Source organism: Carica papaya, chromosome 4 (genome assembly GCF_054855325.1).
Source record: "Carica papaya isolate Zhongbai chromosome 4, ASM5485532v1, whole genome shotgun sequence".
Taxonomy (NCBI): domain Eukaryota; kingdom Viridiplantae; phylum Streptophyta; class Magnoliopsida; order Brassicales; family Caricaceae; genus Carica; species Carica papaya.
Genome location: NC_142312.1, coordinates 28,837,026 through 28,848,894, shown reverse-complemented (window position 1 = coordinate 28,848,894; position 11,869 = coordinate 28,837,026). Strand labels below are relative to the sequence as shown.

Below are 11,869 nucleotides of genomic sequence, written 5' to 3'. Positions count from 1 at the left end.
ATCATAATTATTATTGCTTTCAATTTAAACGAATATAAGTCGGTTTAAACTATAAATTATTAAAATAATTTAATTATAACTTTTGTATTATTGCATTTGACGCAATAATGGGTATGAAAAAGTGATAAAATTATTTTTTTTAAACTACACTAATTCTAAATACAAATACATAAAATATTAAAATTAATTAAAAAATTAAATAAAAATTTAAAATCATAATTTTATTATGACATAATAAGAATTAAATAATATAAAATTGAATCATAAGACTATATGATCGTCAATTATAAGACTATTATAATTTTAATTACGATAGAATTAAATCTCGAAAAATAAAATTTTAATTTACTCAACAATTATTTTATTTTACTCGGTTTTTCGTTAAAATGACATAAGGGACTAAAGAGACACGTAATTACGCCGTCACCGTCATATTAACGTCGTTAACAAACTGTTTCAGGCACTGCACCAAAAACTTCGCTCCCTTCATATTCCGACACAGGCCCATATCTTGGCCCAAATTTCGCTCTCTCTCTAACCTCTCCTCCATTGATTCTCTCTAAAACTCTCTCCGTCTTTCTCTCTCTTTGATACTCATCTCTCTCCAGAATTCATGTCGGTATGTAATTTCTCAATTTGTGCCTTTAGATGTTAGTATGTGATGATTCTTTGTGCTTCTCTTGTTCGATTCTGATCGAATTGTTGATTTGATTATGTCTCTTCGAATTTTCTTTTGGTGCATGTTCTTTTTGTCGATTCGATGATTGTTATTCTCGTGGATTTATTATGAATTTCAAATTTGAGGATGAAATATCTTTGATCAATTCTTAAAGTTTTATAGCAAGTGAAATTTTCTTATTTTCCTTTTTTTTGGTAGCTTTGTTAATTGAAGCGGGTTTTGTGCATTATTTGTCTGTGATTGATGAACTACATCGCATTTAAATCTTATGGAGATTCAAGTTTGAATATGTCTGTCCATAATCGGCAATTTCAGATTTTTGAAAATGGTCTGACAGAAAGTGGCTCATTCACCCCGGCGCCCTCCTTTCGATGTAATCTTGCTGGGAACTGGTCCGCTAGGAAACAAGAAATTTCCTGAGTTCCTGGAAACACATCCACATCGATGGTGTGAAGTAGTTTATAAGCAAGAAGTCGGTAGAAAGTTGGAAACAAGTTTAAGTTATTGAAAGCAAGATATATGATTTCAAGGTTCATAGTTGGGGAAAATTGAGAATCTATAAAGGGCATATTCTTATCTATCTCTGGGAATTTTACGGTTAAAGTTCAATGCTTCAATTTAGTATATTGAACAGGATAATGATTAATGAGCAACCAGCCAGTGGTTTTCCTTCAACCTATTCTGAGTCTGATTTCAACATATTTTGGTTCTGAAAGAGGATTTGAAGTGAAATGATCTCTTATTGCTTATCCCATGCCTAGGTTAAGGTGTAGATTTTAGATAAAGTTGACCCAAATTGATAAGTGAAGGCTTCTCTGATAGATAATTGGCAGATTAGAAGAGATGTTGCAATCATGGTAGTAGGTAGGTAAGCAAGAAGATGGATAATAGTAAATTGGATAATATGCTACTTTTGGTTGTTGGACTCCAAGCTGAGATAATGTGTATGAAATGCCAATAATGTACTACACTTTATATTTTTTATGGATTCCTATGCTTAGAAAAATGAGTTGACAAATTTGTGTATGCTTGCATGGAAATCTATTAGAATGATAATTGTCCACAATCATGATTACCTATTTGGAAGTAGTCCTTGTCCTTTGCAAATTTTTTTCTACTGGTAAAAAGGGCTCTGTGTGATGCATACAGTGACTTCATTTAGCTTATTTTAGAAACTTGACAGGAAAAGAAATGTTAGAATTGGTATTTTGTCATTGGCATATCCTGCAATTATCCAATGTGTTTTAGACACATAACAGACCTTGTTTTAATTAAGAAGCATATGAGTCTCAATTTCTTTGCTCCTAGCACAGGGCTCTGTGCTTTCTACTTGATGACCTTGTTTTGTTTCTTGTATTCTAAAACCTCATAATTAGATGGAGAATGTCCTATATTATCAATTACCTGGGTAGATCTAGATAGTTATTTACTGCAGTCAAATATATAGTGCCCCTCTTCCTCAGTTTTCAAGTATTAGTTAATACAGCTTTGAAGCCTTGGCTGCCCTCTGTACGCAACCTTTTAACCTTTTCTTCTTGCCGGCAGGAAAAGGGTCGCCCGTTGCCAAAATTTGGCGAATGGGATGTCAATGATCCAGCTTCAGCTGAAGGATTTACTGTGATCTTTAACAAGGCTAGAGATGAGAAGAAAACAGGGGGAAAACCTGAATCACCAGCAAAAACTGCTGATCCTCAGGCTAAGCCTGGAGCAGATCCTGGCAAAGCACAGCCTGGAGTAAGTTGGTTTTTTTATTATTCAATTGTATTCTCAGTTCTTTTCTTATCAGTTCACGGTGATCTTCACTTGCATCTTCGTATTCCATCTTTTGATGGGAGTGAACTATTGCAGTTATGTTTAGAAATTTCGTGGTTTCTAATTTTCAGAGAAAATGGCTTTGCTGCATTCAAGCCCCGTCTGCAGAATCTTGACGAGCTCCTGCCTGTCTTGTGAGCTTCCACGGGAGAAAATGTTCGTATGCAAAAGTCCCCACCAAATATCTCTAGAAGTTTGGGAGCTACAGAGCTATGAAGGGTCCTGCTAGACTATCTTCTTTCTTTCTTTTTTTTTTTCTTTTCCTTTTCTGGGTGATGTAAAATTGAGTTGTGGTGGGGTAGAAAAGCAAAAAAAGATAAATTACTGTAGCTATATGTTCTTATTTGGTTGGTTCTTGTTAGATGCCAAGCTATTTTCTTGCTTTCCTTGCTATATCAAATACTATATGTTGTAGAGCTTATTTGTGACATATTCTTTCTTCTGATTGTATCAGTGAATTGGGTTTCTTTGTGCAGTACACTTTCTTTTTCCTCTCTGGAAAACAGAATTCTCTGTAAGAGATCACTTGAATATCTGTGATTATTAGTTGCCCTACCTTTGTGCCATATGCTGATAAGAAAGGATGAGAAATCTATTATTTATACTAAAGTGCCGCAACTAAAAAAATTAAATATTAAACTTTTAACTTCGGTATTATACTGTAATAGAACTTATTATTTCCACAATGTATAAGCTAGAGGCGAACCGATCTCAAAACATTGCGAGATAGCTGATTCTGAGATTGCCTATTCTTCACTAATCAAAATAATACAACCTTTTAACTATTTATGCCTGCATAAAAATGACAACAGAGCAAGTTGAAGGTGGAGATTACATTCTTCATTCCCGGACTTGAGAAGTAACAATTCTTAGTTATACATGTTCGGTTGACAAAAAAAACCATATCCATTCTTTTCAAAGAGATGCCTAAACCCAATAGAACAAGACTAAACTATCCTCTGGTTAAATATAATAATTTCTGTCGTCTAACATTTCACTTACACACTTGACATCTAACTAGAAAAGACTAAGGGAAATGTCTTTCAATAGCGATAAAACGCCGAGTTCAACAGGGCTAAAATTCTATATATATTGAAAGGAACAAACATATGAATCTGTATGTATTGAAAGCACTAGAAACCAGCTTAATACCAAAAAGAAAAGAAACCATGATAATATATAATTCTTAAGAGTCAGAGTCTACAAAATCATGGTTTCTGTTTATGGTTTTCCTTCGATCGACTTAAAATGCCAATGCCACAGACAATAGCTAGCCACATTTTCCCACAAGTAAACAGTACATGTAAGATCTAAAGCTAAACTCTTGACATCCCAATCTTCCGTTCGAACAAACGACGTAGAAGGTAAACTTGAAGAATGCTAGCACCAATAAGAGCTGCAGATTCATACAAGGCTTTATGAAGTGCCCTTCGGCCCATTGCTTCATTTACTGCAATTCAAAAAGAACGTGTAATTAGAGTAAATACTTTAATAATATATTAAACTCTTTCCTATCAGCTTAGTTTTTTAGATAACTGACTACAATCCAGTATTGAAAATGGTAGTAAAACTAGAGGGTGACTTGGGCCTGATTCATGCTTTTAGCCTAAAGGGTTTGCACATTATAGTCCGTGTTAATATATAGACATAATTAACAACAATAAACTATTTAAATATAAAAAAAAGGCTATTAATTACAACTCCTACCTAACCAAACAAATGGTTTTCGTCTTATTTCTTTTCAGGGCAATGAGAGGAAAGATAGAAGGATATGGTATGATCACCAAGATGCATGATATATAATATTCGACTAATGATGTTTGGTAATCTTTTAACTTCCAAGGGCAGGGAAACAAGAGAGACCACTAAATATCTCCAGTAATTTTCACAAAATTGAAGTAGAATTACAGACTTCACAGTATAAGTACACTCATTAGGTAAGATGCACTGGATTTTTCTGTAAAAAGAAGTGGAGCCTGTCCAGAACAAACTCAGAAATTCTGAAGAACTAATTTGTAACTTTACACTTAATTTAATTACAAACTAATGAAAATATTTTTTAAAACAATAAAAATCAAATCTATAAAGAATTTTATGTGGAGTTGAAATAATGCATTCCAAATCTTATCAATATTGGCAGTATTTGAAATTTATTTTTTCAATTTCATGCGAACACCTCATAACATTGTATTTTGTTCCAGGCATAGCTTAGATAAACTAGAAAATTAAAAAGACCAGCTAACCAATCAAGGAACAATTTCATGGACATAAGAAACTAGCATGACTTAATCACTACTTTACCAGGGAGAAAACCAGCATGGAAAAATGAATTTCTGCCATTGCAAGATTATCAATCTTGTATATAGAGAATCAAGGACTTTAAATTCCATCTCCTTTATATCCCCTTGGTTCATTTGATGTTTGAGGAATGTAGAAGTCTATAAAGGAAAGCAAATTATCAAAACAAATAGATATTAAATACACACCAATTGCCTGCCGTTCGGTCTGAGCCTCGAGCCAATGCTGTTCAAACTGAACATTGTAAAGAGCTTCCTCCAACCTTTCAATCTGTTCTAACAAAGGGTTAAAATGCTCTGCAGGTATAGAGGACATTAACATTTAGTTTCCTTAAATATTGAAGGGTCCAGGAGATTCAGTAACAGGAAAAAAATGTATAAGCAAGGTTTACCGTCTTTTGCATGCTGCTCATAATACGAAAAATGGCTAACATGTACATCAAAGTCGATAGTTTCATGATATGGAGATTTGTTAGTGAAGCAGAAGCGGTGGACTCCTTTATGACTAGCCACAAACTCAAACTTCTCGCTTATCCTGTCACGAAAATCTTGAATCTGTTCTCCACCGGGTCCTTTCACCTAGCAATTAAAAGAATTTTGCTTGATCAATGACTTTATAATAGAGAAGTTTGCATGATCAATGACTTAATAATAGGAGATTCATCAGTTGCAACAATGAAACTTACGTGGTAAACTAAACTCCACTGTTTTCAAGGTCAGATTAAGCAAAAAAAATGCAGGCTGAGAAAAGCTACCAATTCAATGACTTCTGATAGCCTAGTATCGCTTCTCTGCACTAAACAAAAATAAGTTCCCAGATAGAACTATTTTAAATACAAATTACAGTTTTATCCTCCATAGTTTCGCCTAATTACAATTTGGTCCCGATATCTTTCTCTGACAATTAAGAACTCGTTCGGTCTTTATCATCATAAAAAATTATAAGTTCTTTAGGCTATTATTTTCTGATTTTTTTTTCTTTTTTCCTTAATTTTGATTTTTTAGCCTCAAACTTCTATATCTTCTTGTTTAAAGTCCAGACAAGAAATGCATAGGATTCGGTTTGAGTTAGGTTGGAGTTTTCATCTTTAACCACACATTCACGTCAAAATTCTGAACTCCACAAATTCACCATGATTTGGTTGATATACAAAATGAAAAGTATAATTAACTCTTTGATTGTGTTGGAAAGTAACAAGGATTCCAGATTTAAGGGAATCCTAGTCAAAGTTTTTTTTATTCTAGCATGTTTCCTTTTTTTATTAGAATCCTGGATTCTAGGCTGATATGAATACATTTTTTCCTAGAATATCTACTAGATCTTCCTTTGAAATTCTATATATATATGCCGTAGATTAATCAATTGTATCAATTAGAAAATTCATTCATATACTCTGATTTCATAGTATTAGAGCCTGGTTTCTTGCCGGCTCAAGAAAACCTAAAACCGTAACCTTTTTATTTCCTCCACCACAAACATGTCTGATGTGAGTCAACCACCATCCTCAGAAGAATCATCCAGTATTTTTGCAAGGCACACCAGCAGTATAATTCCCTTTTCTTTGTCAGATGTGAATCACTTGCTGCAAATTACCCACCACAAATCGAATGGGTCAAATTTCTGTTAGTGGTTTCAATTTGTGTTGTTATATGCACGAGGAAAAGGGAAAGAGTGTTATCTTAACAGTGAAATCCCTTCTCCACGCAAGACTGAGTCTTTGATTTTCTTCAAGGTTTAAACAAAGACTTGGATGAAGTACGGGGAAGAATCCGTCGAACCAAACCCTTGCCATCACTCCGAGAAGCTTTCTTGGAAGTTAGACGGGAAGAAAACAGGAATAAAGTGATGTTGAACACAATCTCGCACACAGGCCTTGAAGAACTATCACAAGGTTCTGCACACGCCACTACTCACTCATACTCCTCTAACACCCAAGGTCCAAGGTCAAGAGAGAACAAATTGTGGTGTGAGCATTATAAAAAGTCATTCCGCACATAAGAAACTTGTTGAGATATCCATGGGAAACTCAAGAGAGAATAAATTGTGGTGTGAGCATTGTAAAAAGTCATTCCACACAGAAGAAACTTTTTTGGAAATCCGTGGGAAACAACTAGACTAGAAACCACAAATCCAAAGAAAAATGATCTTTCTGCCATGTAGCCAAATCTGCTGCAGATACCAAGAAACCAAGTGCTGCCCGCATTTACCAAAGCATATCGAGATCTTGAGGACCCTTCTTGGGCAACAAAAAACAATATATCCTCAACTGCAACACCCATGGCAGCAATGGTACGACAAAGTACTTTTTTTTAAATGAAAAGTACCATGTGATTCATAAATTCACAAGCACCAAGGGGTGTTAATCCATGGACAAAATATTTACATGTCAATCAGAGCATCAATGAGATTCCCAAATCCTCATAAAATAAAGAAGATGATCCATAATAAAAAAACCCAGGGTCTGAACTATCTATCTCTAACCCTACAGAATTCATCTTCCATCTCCTTGAAAGCTCTCCTGTTTTTCTCTTCCCACACCACCCAAAATATGGCAAGGGGAATGAGACTCACATGTTTCTTCCCACCACTAATACTCTTCCAGGACCAAATCTCATTCTTAACCAACTCAGCCATCGGCCAACTAATCCCCAATAACCTGTAAGCCATCTTTTTTAAAAAAGGATGGTTTGAATGGATGGATTGCAGACTCTAGTGCATTGGATCATATGATAGGTTAACTCATTGGTTTCTCTAATTATAGAAGATGTGTTGATAATATAAAAGTCAGTTTGGCTGATGGGAGTACCTTTAGAGTGGCTACGATCTGAGATGTTTATAGTAAACTTTAATTAAGATCAGCACTTCATATTCCTAATTTACAGTATATCCTTCTTTTTGTCAGTAAGTTAACTAAAGATTGTATGGTAACCTTTCTGCACGATCATGGCAGTTTTCAGAATCTATCTTTGGGGAAGATGATTGGCAATGCCAAGGAACAAAATGGTCTCTACTACCTTCTCGGTTCTTCTCTAACACCAAAAGCACCTATATTACTCTGTCTCTAGTTCATCTAACTCTGTTGTTCTTTTATGGCACAAACATCTAGGTCATCCTAGTCTACTGCCTGGATTACGAAGAAATCTTTGCATCTATTGCAAAGCTGAGTTCTATCAAGGTTCTCTTATCTAAGGCAGCTAATCTAGATTGAGACTTGCACCAAATGGATGTGTCAAATGTGCTTATTCCACCTGAATTTGAGGAGGTAGACAAATAAATATCTGTCTGTGAGCTGAAAAAAATCTCTCTGTGGGTTAAAACAATCTCCCAGAGCCTGGTTTACCCAGTCCAGCACAGCTATGAAGCAATTCGGATACAAACAACAACAGGCTGCATTCATTAAGCAGTTTAAGAATGGAAGAAGTCAATCTTGATAGTGTATGTTGATAATATGGTGATCACAGGTGATGACGCTGAAGAGATAGCAAATCTCAAGAGCTACTGCAGTCTGAATTCAAGGTTTAAGAACTTGGCAAACTTGAATATTTTCTTGGGGTGGAAATAGCCAGAAGCAAGTCAGACATTTCAATTTCCAAAGAAAATACATCCTAGATCTATTAAAGGAAACAGGAAAACTAGGATGCAGCCTGCTAGCATACCACTAGAAAAGAATTGGAAACATAAGGTTTCTGAGGATGATCCTCCTGCAAAAAAAGAAAGGTATCAACGTCTCATTGAGAAAACGAACTATCTTTCACTTACTAAGCCTGATATTGCTTATAGTGTTTGTGTGGTCAGTCAATTTATGTATGCTCCTTCCAAGAGACATCAAGACGTTGTTGATCAGATTCTAAGGTATTTGAAAAGTACAGCAGAATTGGACTTTTGTTTAGAAAGAATGACAACCGAGAAACAGAGGGATTTGTGGATGCTGATTGACAGGATCAGTTGAAGATATAAGTCCACTCCTGGTTATTGCACAAAGCTCTGGGGAAACATGGAGGAATAAAAAACAAACTGTAGTAACTAGAATCATTTGCTGAAGCAGAACACAAAGCAATGGCGCAAGGCATTTCTAAGTTGATTTGGTTAAAGAGACTATTATCAGATTTGGGTATCACATTGGAGGGTTCTATGAAGCTACATAGTGATGATAAGCCTGCAATTTTCACTGTTCACAACCCCATACAGCATTATCATATGAGACATGTTCTGATTGACAGAAATTCATCAAGACCGGGATTGAAAGTGGGAAGATAATATTGTCCTATGTGCCAGCTGGATCACAAGAAGCTGATATTCTCACTAAAACCCTACTGAAGAGTGACTATGAATCAAATGTATGCAAGCTGGGAATATGATTGATATACGTTTACCACCTTGAGGGAGAGTGTTGGAAAGTTAAAAGGATTTGCAGATTTTGCTGGAAAGTGATAAAGATCTAATTAGGATCTTGGATTCTAGGCTGATTTGATTAGATTTTCTCCTAGAATTTCTCCTAAGTTTTCTCCTCTGGAATTGTATATATATGCTGTGGAGACTAATCAATTGTGTCAATCAGAAAATTTATTCATACACTCTGATTTCAGATTGTAGAGAGTAAATGATGGTAAATATTTTTCAAAGAACTTAAAAGATTTTTAATTAAAAAGAAAAAAGAATCACAGGAATTAAACCATTACGGCAACTAACAGGAATTAAAACTATTGTCTGCCATTTGTCATCATGCTCTAAGCTTCTTAATGTCATCTTTCTCTACAAGATCAGAATTACCACTATATGTATATATACATATGAAGAGCCTCCATGGTGGCCTATATAATTCTCTTAGATAACTATTGGTTCCTAAAATTGATGAATGGAATGCCTATTTTCGAATAGCAGTTACAATAACAAATGTAATATTTAAATTTTACAAAATCCAAATTCTTATTTACTCTCAAATCTTTGCAAGCACACAATTAGACGACTCTTACTTCTCACAATAAATTTAATTAGCTCACTACAAAATATTGGTAGAAGTATAAAACAAAACTTTGCACAAGTTCAGGTTTATGGTCGGCAAAATTATAATGAACATGTCCTGGTGTGCAGCTTGTTCCAACATGCTTTGTATCTAGATCAGGAAATATATGAAGAAAAGAACTGATCAGAAAATGCAAAAGACAAATGGGAATTTATCTGCTGCATAGGAGATTAAGGGTTAAACTGAGATCACACCTAGTGTTCGTAGAAATAAAACCTAACAATAGGATTCCTTGAACATTGTATCTAACGTTTGGTTGCATCACATGTTCGTACAAGACAAGTCTGTTTAGGAAAAATAATTCTCTGATGCCAAATTCGTATAGGAAGCAAGAGGGTAATTTGAGGAATTGAATTTAGAGATTAGAAACATTCATAGGTTGGATACATGCCGATTTCCTAGAAAATAAAGAATTTTTTTTAATTGAATCATGACTTTGTCATGCAATCAAACAATAGAAGTGTTCTGAACAAATGAACTTTATTTGTGAAGTGGAGAACCTTTGGGATCTCCTAGAAAATTCCAAGTAAAATTAAGACAATAAATTTAAAATTCTATCAATTCTGAAGGAATTTTAAATGTGTTATCTTCATTTTTCTTGAAATTATTTAAGAACTCAATTTTGATCATTTCTCTACCCTCTCATAGTAACCATAAGTGTAAATTTCTAAATAAATTCCGCTAAAAGAATTCACCTGTTTCAGACATACCCCGAGTGTGATATATAAGTTTAACTCCTAACACCAAATAGGCTGATTAACTCTAGTATCCCCAATGCCGGAAGAGGAATGTTCTTCTAAGCAGATGGAAAGTTAGTGAAATCAACCACTATCCTATAGACCAAGTAAGAAACCTCATAAAAGCACCACAAAAATCAGAACAATGAACATTAGCTAAACTCCGATTAACAGTTAAAAGAACATGGCAGCAAAATCAGCAAATCTAACCATGCAATTAAACAGCACGAAGTAGCAAATCCAACTAATGAAAAGGGAAAAAGAAACAAATAGCTTACCACAAGATCAACACCTTCTTGACTATAGTGCCAAGCCCCCTCGACCTTGATGACAACAAAGGAGACATGAACTGTGTCCCTCTCGTACTTAACATCATGAGCAAAGCATTCTTCTCTGTCTATTATGAATCTGATTGCAAACACGGATTGTGGACTTGAAAACAGAGCCAGCAAAATCACAAGAAGGAATTGTGGTAATCCAGTTTTCATCTGTTGATCACAAAGGAGATTTTCCTCAGCAAATGAAGTTAGATAAATCATCAAACTTCTAGCACAGAATGAAAATATTTAAACAGTAAGCCCCAAAAACAAAAATTACAAAAGATTTTATATGATATAAATTTTGGATTTGATTCTTTTATTTTTACACAACAATGCTATGAATATACAGGGTAAAAATCCTTGAGAAAAAGTAGGCCAAAAGTTAGGTTAATAAAACATATACAAGCATAAAAATATAGCCAAACAAATATACTAAAACAAAAAATTAAAATTTGACCCAGAATTTCCTTGATCGACATCTCATAGGCTAGAAAACCCAGAATTAAACAGTACCCAGAAAAGAAAATATTAATGCTAGCAATTCTTTTCCATGGAAACAAACAGAATTCAATTGTCGCAAAAGACAAAGAATCTGGGGATTACATGCATCGAATATATGATTTTCTACACATCAAACTAAAACCCAAGAAGAAAAAATTAAAAGCGTTCTCTCGCTCGTAGCTCTCAGACATGAAATTGAAAAAAAAAATAAAAATTTACCATAAAAACAAAGAATTGAATGTGGAAATTTGTTTTGTGAAAAGAAAAAGAAAAGGATAAGACCGAGTTTTACCTTTTGACGTTGAAAACGAAACTGATAATTTAAAAGGAGCGGTTTTGAAGGTGAAGAAGAAGGAGAAGATCGGACCCTAATAAACTTGCTACAAATACGTGAACGTATCCAAAGTGAGGTTTTGTCTTTTTGAGTTTCCGTCCGATCACTCCTTGAACTTCGATGTCTTTTTGGGTTGTCTCAAAAGGGTTTTAATCCTGTGTGGTC

The 11,869-nt window shown here is 34.6% G+C and overlaps 2 protein-coding genes across 2 annotated transcripts; one reads left to right on the top strand and one right to left on the bottom strand.

Moving 5' to 3' along the window:
• The first annotated feature begins 480 nt into the window (after positions 1 to 480).
• Positions 481 to 2,966, top strand: NOI (RPM1-interacting protein 4 (RIN4) family protein). Its single transcript, XM_022042415.2, has 3 exons — positions 481 to 619; positions 2,225 to 2,413; positions 2,563 to 2,966. Exons 1-3 carry the CDS (start codon positions 614 to 616, stop codon positions 2,605 to 2,607), a joined length of 240 nt encoding a protein of 79 aa, XP_021898107.1. The 5' UTR covers positions 481 to 613; the 3' UTR covers positions 2,608 to 2,966.
• A 553-nt stretch (positions 2,967 to 3,519) lies between these two features.
• On the bottom strand, positions 3,520 to 11,869 carry LOC148266528 (transmembrane emp24 domain-containing protein p24beta2-like). The gene is made up of 5 exons (XM_088218762.1): positions 11,663 to 11,869; positions 10,828 to 11,037; positions 5,181 to 5,367; positions 4,978 to 5,085; positions 3,520 to 3,941 (listed from the first exon to the last, which is right to left on the bottom strand). Exons 2-5 carry the CDS (start codon positions 11,035 to 11,037, stop codon positions 3,808 to 3,810), a joined length of 639 nt encoding a protein of 212 aa, XP_088074888.1. The 5' UTR covers positions 11,663 to 11,869; the 3' UTR covers positions 3,520 to 3,807.